Source organism: Ambystoma mexicanum, chromosome 7q (assembly GCF_040938575.1).
Source record: "Ambystoma mexicanum isolate Mex_15411 chromosome 7q, UKY_AmexF1_1, whole genome shotgun sequence".
Taxonomy (NCBI): domain Eukaryota; kingdom Metazoa; phylum Chordata; class Amphibia; order Caudata; family Ambystomatidae; genus Ambystoma; species Ambystoma mexicanum.
Window position 1 is genome coordinate 988437048 of NC_090941.1, and position 14541 is coordinate 988451588.

Here is a 14541-nt window from a genome sequence, read left to right on the forward strand (position 1 = left end):
CGCAAGAAATGACCAGCCACTACTTGTGTGACGCCCTGTTCCATCATGGTACACAGAGCCACATTCACGTACGAAAAGGCAACATGGAAGCGCACAGAACCGCAGGGCCGTCCCAATGGGGAGGCACTAGTCCAGCTGAAAGGCCGAAATGTTGCTCCGAGCCACCAGTACTGTGTAAGGGCATGTGGCCCATTGGCGATCGTCCCATAAGATCGTAATGCTGCTCCACTGATTAACACGAAGCAGCAGGTGTCGGGAGTAAAAGCCATCTGCAGGAGTGGCATACAGATGGCAGTGGCAAAAGGGGAGGAGATACCTGTCAACCAAAAGAAAAGAAAAAGAATAGAATGGCCATCAGAACAACATTCGAACAACTCACTTCAATGATCACACTAAATCCACAGCCATAGCCATGCTAGCCCACTCCAAAGGATCATCACCACCCAAAAACCACTTGCGACTCATAACTATCTATATCGAGGTGTAAACACCATCACAAACGAGTGTACCTGTGCATGCGTCTGTGAAAACAGAATCCATCTGATGGGATTGGTAACGTGCATGGACACAAGTGTCTGAGGGCGCGTCGAGACAGGGAGGGCTCAACAAGGCCAGAAAGACGATGGTCCCACTATGGCAGCCCTGCATCACATAGCGCAGGGGAGGCGGATAGATTCCAAGAAGCCCTGTACATGGCAAACTCTGTATCAAATCACCTGCCCATGCATCCATTCATCATTCCATCATCCCGGGATTAAAACGCCTGAATATTTACTCACATAACATTAGAAATATCCATTGAGTCTGTGCGTTATGCAGCCTGCAAAATCCACAGTGCCCCAGCCCGTAATTCCAGTGTAGTGAAGTAACATGTATATGGGAACGTCCGGCCTCATCGCCCACGTCGCTATTGCGCATCCCAAACCATTCATATCAATCATTGCATCCTCGCCATGGCCCCTGTCTCAAGGACATTGAACAATAGAACGTTATATTTGCAGTCAGACCTGTGGGCATTTCCTCGCCGCTAGCTGAAAACCGAAAGCGCCGCCCTTCGAATTCCTCATTTGCAACATCACGTCGAAGAGGCATCTGTGGCCGTTTGAAATCACAAATTAATCCATCTAGTGCGGCTGTGTGTGAAAATGGCAACTGCCTTCACCCACAAATGGGACGCCCCGCCCGTCGTTGCAACTCGGTACAGTGATGCATGAGGGCCCACCGTTACTCGAGTACTACGTACCACTGACCCTTCACAAGTCTGTTCGCGACTGCACAGATAGTATGTGAAACAATGGGACCACAGCAGAATGAACATATCAACCAATGTTACACGGCCATCGGGTACAAATACATGATTGCAATAGCAAGATGCCATTCCTCGAATTGCAGCGTTGTGTGCGGGACGTGCTCGGCCAAAGGGGAGAGCAGTTTGCACAGGTGGAATGAATCACCACAGGTGGAGGCCATACAGCCTGAAAACACATAAATTGCACACCCAGTCTCCTCCCACAACCACACCCACTCCGAAATGCTACCGGCAGGACTCGCGATGTTGGCCCTGGGGGACCTGATAGCACTGCAAGTACTCCAACTCCAAGAAGAAGACGAACACCAACTACAACCGGCCGCACGGAGGAGACGCAGGAGGAGGAGGAGGCCAAGGCAGGGCCAGCAAGGGCCGCCAGCACAGCCACTACCACCACGCAGGCAGCCCGCAATCCCACGCCTCCGAGCACATCCGTTCAACCTCACTGATGAGCAGATCCACACCCTCTACCGTCTGGACCGGGACACCATAACCGCCATTGTGGACATGACACAGGCTGACCTTGTCAGCATGATAGATAGCCCAACCGCCATCCCACCCCTACTGAAGGTGGTGTCTGTACTACACTTCCTGGCCACAGGCACCTACCAGCACACAGTCGGACAGTTGCATGGCATTTCTCAGCCACTGTTCTCACGGACACTATTGCAAGTGCTCGATGCCCTCCTGCAGCACGCAGACGACTACATCTCTCTACCACGCTCGGAGCAGGAAATTACCAACACAAAAGTGGGATTCCATGCACTTGCCGGCATACCGGGTTGCATTGGTGCCATCGACTGCACCCATGTGGAATTGGTCGTCCCACATGCCATGGAGGCCCAGTACCGCAACCGAAAACAATTTCATTCCCTGAATGTACAAATGGTGTGTGACTCCAACAGGATCATTACACATTGCTGTGCCCGATTCCCTGGATCAACCCATGATTCTATGGTCTTGAGGAACTCTACAATACCACGCTACATGGAGCGACACGCAGGGAACAGATCCTGGCTACTCGGTGAGTCTCATTACATGCATGATAATGTGGGGTATGTGATTCGGCAATGACCTGACAGGAAGGGGGGGGGGGTGTGCGTACGTAGCAATGGCATTCCACATCATACGTTTATCGTCCACATACAGGTGATGCTGGATATCCACTGAAGAGATGGCTCCTCACACCAGTCCGGAACCCACGGGACCAGCATGAGGAGGACTACAACCATGCCCACTCACGTACCCGTGTAGTCATTGAACAGGCATTCGGCCTACTGAAGGGTCGTTTCCGCTGCCTCAGCAGGTCTGGCGGGGCACTCCTGTACCGCCATGTGAAGGTTGCAAAGATGGTCATGGCATGTGTCATGCTCCACAACATGTGCGTACGTAGAAATGTGCCCATGCCCCCTGACGCAGAACTGCAAGCACCTGATGATGGTCATGATGAGGGTGGGGATGTGGCAGCACCTCAAGGAGTCTGCGAGGCACCGGAGGGCCGTGACATTCGTCAGCATCTCATAGATGCATGCTTCTAGCACTCACGCCTGGTGGCTGATACATGGACACGGGACTCGTGGCACTGTGTGTGTCTGGGACATGCACAATATGGACTGTACGCCTATGATGGCCTAGTACACAAAGATCAATGTCCACACATCTCATTGGTTGATCGTGCACTGTTTATGGCATATGTGATATCATGTTGAACACCCTATCGACCCGCCACCCAAGTGAGCCCAACACACCCCCTCCACCCTCCTACCTCCCCCCCGAACACCAGTGTCCAAAGATGCTCATTGTCAGTGGGCAGTCGCTATTGCAAGCCCCCTCTGCGGGTGTCAGGGGCACCCCTGCCTGTGGAGCGCAGGTTCCTCCCAGATCTACGTTGGGGGCTGCCCTGGACGGAACTTGCAACGGATGATGTCTCTGCCTGCTCACGTCCATGCATGTCCCTGAGGGTTTGCGAGAGCTCAGTGAGCACACGGCGCACTGCGGCAAGTTCGGCACATACGTCTTTGGACGTCGCATGCAGTTCACCCCTCAGGCTCTCGGTGCTTCTATCCATTTGTGCCCTTAGTGTCTCTGTACCTCTCTCCATTTCTGCCCTAAGTGTCTCAGTTGATGTTTCTATGTCTGCCTTAGTGCCCCCACATTCATCGGCATGGTCCTTGAGGAGCGTGGCCAGTTGCTGCTGTTGCACGATTAACTGGTCGAGGGACTGTTGCCTCTGCTGGGCCATGGCCATTTGCGGGGGTGTCACAGAGGGGCTGTGGACCTCATGTTGCCTTGCCACAGGGCTTGTGGGGGATGGCCAGTCGTCGTCTTGTGGGTGCCCCTGCGTGGCATCCTCATGTTGTGCGGGATGGGACAGACAGGGGGATTGGGACAGGTCATGGATGGATCTGACTTCGACATCCCCGTCTTCTGTGTCGGAGCATGCTGCCATCAATGGGGTGTCACCTATGGTGCTGCTGCCACCAGAGGCAGTGCCTTCTGTGGCATCCGTTGGGGGGACCTGTGGTGGTGGTGTTGTGGGCATGCTGGCTGCTGGGGTGCCTGTTGATGTTCCCTCCTCTGTGCTGCCACCTGATTTGTGCTGCTGCCGTGTCTTGATGCGTGCAGCTGAGGTGGAGGGTCTTTGGCCATTGGTCTTGGCCCTCTTTGCAGGTGTGCTGGTAGGGGTGTCCTGATGCTCGTCGTTTGGATCAGACCCTGTGGTGGAGTAAAGGAGGGCGAGGGTTATTGATGGGTCTGTGGGAATTGGAATGGCATTGTATCACATGCATTGGGGTGGTACCTGAGGGTGATTTGGGTCGGGGCCTTGGAGGTGCTTTCATTTGTGTGTGGAGTGAGGGTGCAGTTGTTTTGCAGCCTGCAGTTAGGGTGTGCCTGCTGCACGTGTAGTGCGTGTTTTAGGGGTTTTTAATTAATTATGTATTTATTGTGGGTTTTAACGTGCGCTATCAGGCCGATGTGTGTGGACGTTCTCCTGGACATGTGTTTCTGTTGCACTATGGGGACACATGGTACTTCACATGAATGGACTTTGTGGATTTGGCATTGTTTTATCTGGCCCACCTACCTGAACCTTCGGATGTCTGCACTCCTTTCTCCATCCCTCCGACTCCCTCTATGCTCTCCATTCCGATGGTGGAGGCACAGATTTCTTCCCAGAGGGTCAACTTGATGGGTGATTCAGGACCTCCCCCGGTGGCTGTGGCAATGTTGCGGTTGGCAGAGAGTATGCTGCGGACGCGTATCCGCAGGTCGTCCCATCGCTTTCGGCATTGCTGTGGGTTGCGGGGTGCGGTCCCCACCGCACTTACCCGCTGTGCCACTAGAGCCCATATGGCCTTCTTGTTTGCAAGTGCCGTCCTGGTCATTTGCGTGGAGAAGACGACGGCTGCATTCTCCTGGAGGGTCTCTGTTAGCACGGTGAGTTCCTCACGGGAGAAGTGGACCTGCCGCTTGCGGTCGCACGCTTTCTTCGCTACTTTTCCCATTTTTCGTGGTTTCGCTAGGGTGGATGACGGGTTGGGGTGTGTCTCAGGGTAGTGTTTTTGGTGGTTGTGTGGTTTTAGTGGTTTTATAGGTGTACGGCGGGATGTTTCCCGTTCCGGGCCCATGTTTTTACTTCCGTTTCCGTATATTTCCGGTCACCGTACTTTCCGGTAGGCGCACACTGCGGTGTCCGCTGTGATGGGTGGCGGTATTGCACCTAGGGCGCCGTACGGCGGCGGTGTGGGCCGTTTTGGGGTCATTTCCGCCATCGCGGACTTTGCACTTCCGCCATGCCGTGGTGCTCGTGCCCGATGGGTCGGAATGGGCCGCACTTTGCTCCTTCGTGCAATGGCGGAAACGCTATTTACGCTGTGGCGGTCCGGTCAGTCACTTTCCGCCAGGGTCGTAATGAGGGCCAATGAGTTGTTGTCACTCAGACAAGGGAGTCAAGATCTATTAACCTATATTGCAACCTTCAATCATCTCATAGCCCAGACCAACTGGCCAGAAGAGAAGAGGACTACACTCTTTTACCAAGGGTTACATGGAGAACTTAAGGATGTATCGGCGCAAGTGATGAATCCCCCTGAGAGGTGTGCAGACTACATAGACCTGACGGTGCAACTCAATCATAGGTTGCAGAATCAGAAAATGGATCGAGCTAGATCAGAGGGATGGTCAGTTTACGTACGTCCTCGTGAGAATCAGACTAAACCACATGAACAGTCAGAGCCAATGCAAGTTGGTGGATTACAAAGTCCCCATACCAAAGCAGAAAGGGAAAAAAGAAGACAACACCAGCTTTGCTTATATTGTGGACAAGCATGTCACTTCCTCCGTGACTGCCTGGTAAAACCACCAAAGAAAACGGTTGGGGCAACAGACAAAACTGATGAAGAAGAAGAACAGAACTCGGGAAACGCCAATGCCCGGCAAGTGTAGGGGTCTGCTTGTCGAGCATGAAAAAGGAATCCATACAGACCTCACTTCTAGTCCTTCCAGTGCTTTCGGTGAATCACAAGCAACCATCAGAAATACATGCCTTGGAGACATATATTGATTGTGGAGCTGTGGGTAACTACATTGACCAAGATTTGGCTCTCCGAATAGGCCTTTCTCTCCGACAGAAGCAGAAATCAGAAAACGTCACTGCTGTGGATGGTTCTCAGCTATCATCCGGTCCGGTGACACAATACGCCGAGAAAGTCAAGCTTCTGTGTCAGGATGGGCATCAAGAGGACATTACTTTCGATCTCATCGGTGCTCCTCAGTTCCAGATGATATTGGGAATGCCCTGGCTGGAGACCCACAATCCTAGGATCGACTGGTGAAAACGAGTTCTGACATTTCCTCATGATTGTGCCGACACATGTTCCAAAAAAGATGACACCAATCTGAAACCGAAGAAAGGAATCATGTTGGGCCTCATCAGCTCCTTTTTGCTTGAATACCAAGATTACCAGGATGTCTTCAAAAAAGAGCAAGCCAACGTTCTGCCCCCGCACAGACCCTACGATTGTCAAATAGATCTTGTACCCAGATTCCTTGCAGCCAGATTTACGCTCTGACAGAACAGGAAAATCAGCATCTTAGAACTTACCTGGATCAGTACTTGGCGAACGGTTTCATTAACCCGTCCAAGTCACCTGCCTCCTCGCCCTTATTCGTCATGCCTAAAAAGGAAGGGGACTTAAGAACTTGAATCGACTATAGAGCCACCAATCAGATCACAGTAAAACATCGATATCCTTTACCACTTATACCAGAGCTCCGGGACCAAGTGCAACATGCTCAAATGTACACAAAACTGGATTTAAGAGGAGCATACCATCTTGTAAGAGTAAAAGAGGGAGACGAGTGGAAAACGGCCTTCCGCACAAAGTACAGCCTCTTTGAATACCAGGTCATGCCCTTCGGGCTATGCAATGCCCCCGCGGTGTTCCAATTCTTTATGAATGATGTACTCCGTGAACTACTGGACGTTTGCACTCTTGTTTACATTGACGACATTCTTATCTACTCAAATTCCATGGAAGAACATGTAGGCCATGTCCAGACAGTCTTAGAGAAGCTTCGACAAACCAATTGTATGCCAAGTTGAAAAAATGTTTTTTCCATGTAACCGAGGTTGAGTTTCTTGGTTTTATGCTCACACCAGAAGACGTACATATGGATACACGAAAGGTGGATGCAATCCTCCAATGGCCCTCACCAACATCCACGAAAGGAGTGCTAAACGTTCTCGGATTCGCCAACATTTACCGTTGGTTTATACCTGGGTTTTCACAAATTGTACATCTAATTACCTCCTTGTTAAAGAAAAATCAAAAGTTACATTGGTTGACAGAAGCTGAAGAAGCCTTCCAGAAGTTGAAACTAGCATTCACTACATCACCAGTCCTTCCACAGCCACGACCAGACCTACCTTACATAGTTGAGACAGATGCTTTAAAAATAGCCATGGGAGCACTATTGTCACAACGAGACCCTGAAACAGGACAACTACACCCTGCCGCATTCTAGTCCCGCAAATTTTCAACCCCCTACGCAATCACAGATAAGGAATTACTGGCAATTAAAGCCGCATTCAAGGCCTGGAGATATTACCTTCTTGGGGTGAGACATACGGTCACTGTCATCACGGACCACTGTAACTTGCAATACTTGAAAACCGCCAAAGCACAATCCTCGCGTCAAATTTCGTTGGGCTCTCTTTTTTGCGGAATACGATTTTATTATCACTTATAGACTCGGAGTACGCAATGGGAAAGCAGACTCTGTATCACGCATGAGTGAAGAAAAAAAGGATTTTACAGCATCCGACCACATGGCCATAATTCGTGTGGAAAGGATTCAAACCAGAAAAGCTGCCACCATGTGTGTGGATGACCAAAGAACCAGTTTGCAATCCCAGATGGCTCAATCAATACAACAGGAATGGCTGTTAAAAGGTGACCAGTACACCTAATCTACCGTATTTCTAAGGAAGATTATATGTCCAAGACCAAGAACTGCAAAAGCAAATCATCACAAATGACCACGATTCAGTACTGGAAGGACACCCAGGAATAGCCACAATTCAGGCTAAGGTAAAACAAAACTACTGGTGGCCAACCTGGTGAAAAGACATTGCCCAATTTATTGAAACCTTTGGTGTCTGTGCACAACACAAGTCTCAGAAACAGAACCCCGCTGGCTTACTACATCCCCTAACAGTACCGCCAGCACCTTGGCATACCCTGTTGATGGATCTCATTACGGATCTTCCCCCCTGCAATGGATACAACACCATATTAGTTGTGGATTTAGTCTCCAAAATGGCCCATTTCATCCCTTTGAAGGGACTCCCAACTGCGTCAACTCTCCTGTGTTCCTAGAGCAAATTGTTCGCTTGCATGGATTTCCATCAAAATTAGTATCTGATCTCAGAACTCAACTTGTTTCTGCCTTTTGGAGAAAGTGTTGTACTATTGCCAAAATCGATCTCTGATTGTCCACAAGCCATCAGCCTCAAACTGATGGGCAAACTGAACGAACCAACCAAACTTTAGTGCAATATCTCAGGTGTATGTTGCAACAGTCCGAGGATTCTTGGAAAAATATACTCTGGATAGCTGAGTATGCATACAACAACTAGTACAGAAACCGTACTTTGGGGTGAAAGGTCCCAGAGGTACAACAATCACAGATTGTCGCACTCACACACTGTTATCTCCACGCAGGAGCTGTATCACCACGTACCACCGCTCACAGATTTTCTACTGAGGGAGAGGACTGAAGGGGGTGATTGAAGTTCAGGGAGGGCTGCAACCGTGCCCCAACGCCTCCGCAGAGACCAGGTGAGCGTAACACCAGGAGGGTGAAAGATGGAGATGATATGAACCAAGTGAGGCAGAGCAATAGCAGAGATGGTGAATTCAAAAGAGGTAGGAGAGGACATGGCATTGGAGATTTGTGATGCATTGAGGCGGGAAGAGAGTAGAAATGGAGTAGTGCAAGTTGTGAGTTTCATAATAGGGATAGGAAAGGAGGAAGTTGTAGCGTGATTGGAGGAAGCATAGGAAGAGGCGAGTAGGGGGAGCAGCCGGAGGAGCAGTAGTGCATGCATTACAGGTTAGTAGCACAGTGAGGAGAGACAGTACAGTAATTTGGAAGCTTCAGGTGCTCACAGGTGCAACAGGGGGAAAGGCAAAAGCAAAGGCTCACATGCAAAGAGGCTGGTCAAGGGCTGGTCTTCACCCTTCACTATTCCGCCCCTAACTGGGATGCCCCTGGATGGACACCCTCTAGGAAGTTGAGAAGGAATGACACACACTCTTGTTATCTGATTGTCTCGTCCATCAGTGGTTGGTCTCTGATATTGACCCTGCTGTTGCTAGGAGTTGGCAATTTCTTTTGCATTTATTTATTAAGGACCCATCGTTTAGACCAGAAACACATACAAGAGGCTCCCTTGTAATAGGATATGAATAATGAACAGTAATCAAAGGGGGGCGGGGGTGGGACATGAATTGAGGATAGAACACGGGGACCAAGGCCACGAATAGTCAGAGAGGTGGCGATAAGTGTTCATTGAACTTGGTGGAGGAAGAATTACGGGGTGGGGGAGTGTGACAGGATAGAGGAGGGGTAGATGAGTCTAGGGCCTGATTTCAATGAATGGATGTTGGAGTGTTTTTAGTTTTGGCTATTAAGGTGGTGGTGATGTAAGTGCTGCATATAAACAAAAACTATTGGCATAGTAAGTGAAAAAAGGAGGGAACTGTGATGTGAGGAGGGTCACACAGTCTTCAGGTGCTTTTATTAAGATACCAATGTTAATTATAAGTGGCCTTCTGAGAGGTAATGGCTTAATTGCAGCTATAAACCGATCCCAGGTTTAATAGCAATGTCTTAAGCAAGTGTGCCTCCAGCCACTTGATTTCTAAACTGGGTGTCCTTGCATGTGTTTCTTGCACTGAGGTCATATTAAAACAAGCATAAGAAAAGCCAGTAGTTTTGGATCTCTTATTGCCATTAGTCATGCATTTGCCTAGCACTGCCTAAATATGTTTCTTAATGTGCTTTGTTTTGGTTTATGCAAGCCTTTCAAATTGTAAAATGAAATCCACACAATTAGTATTACAATTACACATTCACTAAAAACAAGTAAAAAAATGTAATTCCTTAACTAAATGTTGTACAGTTCATAAGATCTTGGATAATTCTACAAACAGCAATACTCATAGGAGTAACCGAGCCATTAAAGCTGTAATATTCCAAGACACTAACACCATTTTCCAGCTGTTGGCCTTTTATGGACGGGTAGTACCATTATGACAGTGCTTGCAAAAGGCCTATCTCATGCCTTCACAAAAGCGCTTGTTTTTCATTTCAACAGTTAGGCAGTTAGCGGAAGGGAGACGGTAAACTGAAGGGCGAGAGGCAGGAAGATTGAGTTGGTGCCCCACTGTGGCCTTTGGGTCTCTTGGCATGTTGGGGTGAGTGCAGGCTATGCAATGGTCGAAAGAGGGGGCTGAGGTGTTGGTGGACCATGTTTCAGTGATAAAGAGCAGATCAAGGATTTATCACTGATGAAGGTGTGGATGTCTTGAGCATGTTTAACAGCGGATCTGGTATTGATGATGCATCAGGAAAACATGTTGGGGGCCTTTTCCTCTGGGTGCCACAGGATGGTTGGTTGAGCAGTGTGCAGTTATTCGAGGGAAGTGAGACAGAGTTTTATGTTGGTGTGGTATAGGTCCTGCCGGATGGACTTTGTGGGCCGGATGCCATTGTGTGCTTTACCTGGGTCTAGAGGGAGGGTAGCAGGGGCCCTGGTTCTTCTGTCCTTTCTGGTCCAAGCGAGAAGTTATCTACAATTTCTAGGTGAAATTAGAAGGAGGGTTGAGTATGGAAGATGTCTGCTGTGCACTGTTTGAGGGTTAGTATGGTCCATTAGTGCTGTTACTTGTCATCCAGAGCAGCATTGGCGATAATAAGGACTAAGCAGCTGAGAAGAGGGGAAATTATCCCATCCACAAACAGGAAATCTGTCAGATAGTTTCCTGACTCAACAGAAGTCACCCGGGCTGCACCGGCAAAGGATCAGCAAAGATCATCCTTACTTTTTTGCACTACCTAAAGGAATATCAAGAGTTCGAAGCTTTTAAGGGGTTGGTGGGGTTATAGCGTAGGAAACCAAACGAGCTCAGGATAGAGGTCAGAGAGCGTTCAGGAAGGGGGGGCCAAGAGAAGATGCACAAAGCTTTAGATAAAGGAAGAGGGGATTGGATGGGGGTTATCAAGATATTAACAGAATATAATGTAGGCAAGGGGCTACTTTAGGGGTAACTAAATATGGCACACAGAAGAAATTCTCCTCTGCAATCCAGATCTTGGTCTCCAATGGGCAAACAGCCTATTACAAAGATTGCTGGCCATTAAAACAGCCAGGTGCACGTATCCATAACAGTTTCAGAAGGACAGAGATATAAAATACACCTACCTGGGTATTGCCAGATAAAAGCTAATTTTCCTGCAATGAGCTTGAATGGGCAATCAGAGCACAGAAGAGTAAAAAGGCTGCGGGTACATTTTGCTCATGTTTTTTGTAACTGACCCCCAAAAACAAATGCCCATGATCCTCAATTTGTTCGAGAAAGGTGATGGTGATGCCAATATTTAAAAATCAAGATTGAAATGAAGCAGCAGCAAGTTGCTCAACTAGAGAACTGGGAGGGTTAACCTAGCAGACGGTGCTGCTCAATTTCCTAACATAATGCAAAGGGGAACACGTTACCCCTTCAGACAGGCCTTCAGCAGGACACTGGCACTGCAGAAAATTTCCTGACCCTTGTCGCCGTGAAGTATACATATAGAAACAGAGGCAATTGTTCCCTCGCCCTCACAAAGCAGGGAAATACCTGCTAAAATGAGCACAAACCCAGTGTCTCAATGCCAGTCTCCCTTTCTAACAGTGCTGTAGACCAGCTATCTCCATTATTTGCATATCTCTCTTTAGACTTCTGGCATGGGTTTATCTTGACCCTGAATAATTTATTTATGAATGTATCAAACAAACAAAGAGCAGGTATTTCTATTATAGATAACCCGAAGTCCTCTTGCTGTTCAATAAGGGGAACAGTTTTGTCAATTTCCCTCCAACCTTAGGAGGTCGTAGTAAAAAAAACTCTGTACTGGGAAAGTTACAATGTGGACCAAAATCTCAAGAAACTTCAAAGACCAAATTGTCAAGGACCTATAAAATTGTGCAGAAGTAGAGAGAGAAGGCCGCAAATAATAATCTAGAAAAGAAGCTTAATAAGAATAACAATCCCTCCTTAAGAAGCTGAAGTGGGCAGCAAAACATGTGTTGAAGGTTGTTATGCTTCATAAACACATTCAAAAAGCATGTTTCAAATTCCGCTTCAGTATTAATCAAGAATATGGAACTAAGATCTCAAGCAAGTAAATGTTTTCTCTGAATATTAAAAACAAGAGTTGGAAGAATATTGTCAAAGGATTGCATTACAGAATTTATGAACTACAGCAGTATTTCTAAGATATTTTGTGCCTCTGTGCCTTACCATTTGCTGACTTCTGTTGATCATCTTAACCTACTAGGTTTTGCACCATACACATTCGGTTTAACACCAAAACGTGAGAAGTAGAATTTTCAAGCAGCATTTACATCCTTTACTGTATTACAGACTTATGCCTGGCACATTAAAAATGGGTGCTTTTCATGTTGCAGTGTCAATTATTAGTCTACATGATTTAAAATGTGTACTTGTAATAGATAAAAACTTCAAAGCAAATTTGTATCCTTTGTTTTTTATTTTCCTTATGTTTTTGTTGATGTTCCTCTCCTGATATTTTAATTTGTATTGGATTTTGTGAATGTTGAAATTTCAGTGCCCTGAGGAAGCACGTTCATAGAAACACATCTAGAAACACATCTCATCATGTCGGCATTCACCCAAATTTGAATAAATTAAGGATTTGAACACAGTAATGAGTTTGAACACTTTTTTCTTGAATTTAGTCCATTACCAGTTGTGCAAATTGAAGTACTGCAGTGGCCTCTGCAGCTGTTCTTGCCAAACCCACAAACGTGGTTTTTAGGTCCTCTGCTGCATTGTCTTAGTGGACCTCACATTTTACTGCAAAGCTCCAATGATTGGTCAGAGACACAGGAGTAAATGACCTGTTGAAACACCCTTTGACTCCGAATGTAAGGAACGTTTTGGTATAAAGGAAGGTAATGCATGGCACATTGTGAAAACTGTTGGCATAAATCAGAAGTCTAGAGCCTAACAGTACCAATGGCCTACTTGTGTTTAATGATCAGCAACTAAGGAACAGACAGTGACACCCCTCCGCAGGGTGGCTATGGACACGGCTGGAAGAGTATGTCTATCAATGTGATGGCTGTATTGGGGTTAACAAAATGCATCTTCTAGGATTTTGTTCCCTAAAGGAAAAATGGAAAGGTGGATTGTTTGAACCAATTCTAGATCTGCTTCTGATCCTCAAGGCCCAGGGAGCTTGCAGTTTGTTCAGAGGTAGTCTAGGATGCGGGACCTTGGAGCGTGGAATGAATATGAAGAAATATAAATGTTTTACTTTATTTATTTATTATTTATAAAGCGCGTACTATGGCCTGAAAGCATCAATGCTCTGGGGAGAACTTTGCTCACTAGAATACAAAGAGTGTGGGGCACAGGAGCAACCTGTGGTAATTTGTAAACTAGAGAAGTACATTGATGATTCTTGTATAGTTTTATTATAAACCTGTAGCCAGTGTTAAGATTCCAATGTTGTAAGTGTTCATGAATCTGGTTTTAAAGTATGGTCTCATGGTTTTCTGCTGATGAATAACAAACGTGGAATGGAGACAGCTTGAACGTAACTCTGTGAACCATAAGGAACGGTTGCGCCGGAGTCTTTGGCGATGGTCCTCAGAGGCTGATGAAGTCAACGATTTATTAAGCCTATAATTTACACTAAAAAGTTAATCAAACTTTAAAGAATTCAACCTTTTGCTGAAATGACCTAAAAATAAAATGATTAATTTACCATCACGCGAAAGACTGATTTACCCTGATATCATTGAAGGTAATAACTTGCGTTGGTCTGATAAACATGTAACACTCCTTTCAGGCCTCACCGGCTTCTTTTTCTGTCTGTTCCCCCAGCACCTGGAACAACCCATTGGATCATCAGAGAAGATAATTTCAACAACACAGGAACCCAGATGGCGTTGGGCATGCTTGCTGGGGCAGTCACCGGCACTGCTCTTAGCTCCATCATGTGGCTGCCATGTTGGTTTTGAGAAGAGCCCTTGATCTAATCTTGAGCAGAAGAAAGAGGATGAAGACACTACAAGCTGTGCTATAACCCTGCAAATAAGCGCCTAAGATGGTGTCCTGTTCCCTGCGTACAGTCTGGATTTAGGTGCAGCGCAGTAGGATAAACCTTCCTTGGCCGCCTAACCTGCATTCTCTAACTATGTGTGCAGCGAGTAGGTTAGCAAGCCTTGTGGAGCTGGGGCAAAGAGGGCCTCTAGCTGGTAGGTCATTCTGCTTGTTGTTCTAGACCAATGATGAGCAAACAGATCATGACACAGCCTGTGCAATACTGTTAAAGCATGAGAAATAGTCATAGCTAGAGGCAAAGGTTTCAGAAACCATCATGCACATTTCTTCTATGTCTTTTCATATTGCGCTTGCAAAGCCTAAAGTAAG

At 47.2% G+C, this 14541-nt stretch overlaps 1 protein-coding gene across 1 annotated transcript in view; it reads left to right on the plus strand.

Annotated features, from left to right (window-relative positions):
* Positions 1 to 14285, plus strand: part of PLEKHB1 (pleckstrin homology domain containing B1) — a 199141-nt gene extending 184856 nt beyond the window's left edge. Inside the window, exon 6 of the mRNA XM_069640121.1 lies at positions 13993 to 14285. Within this exon, the coding sequence (XP_069496222.1) occupies positions 13993 to 14129 (137 nt within the window). The 3' untranslated portion in view covers positions 14130 to 14285. The remainder of the gene's footprint in view (positions 1 to 13992) is intronic.
* The last annotated feature ends 256 nt before the right edge of the window (positions 14286 to 14541 follow it).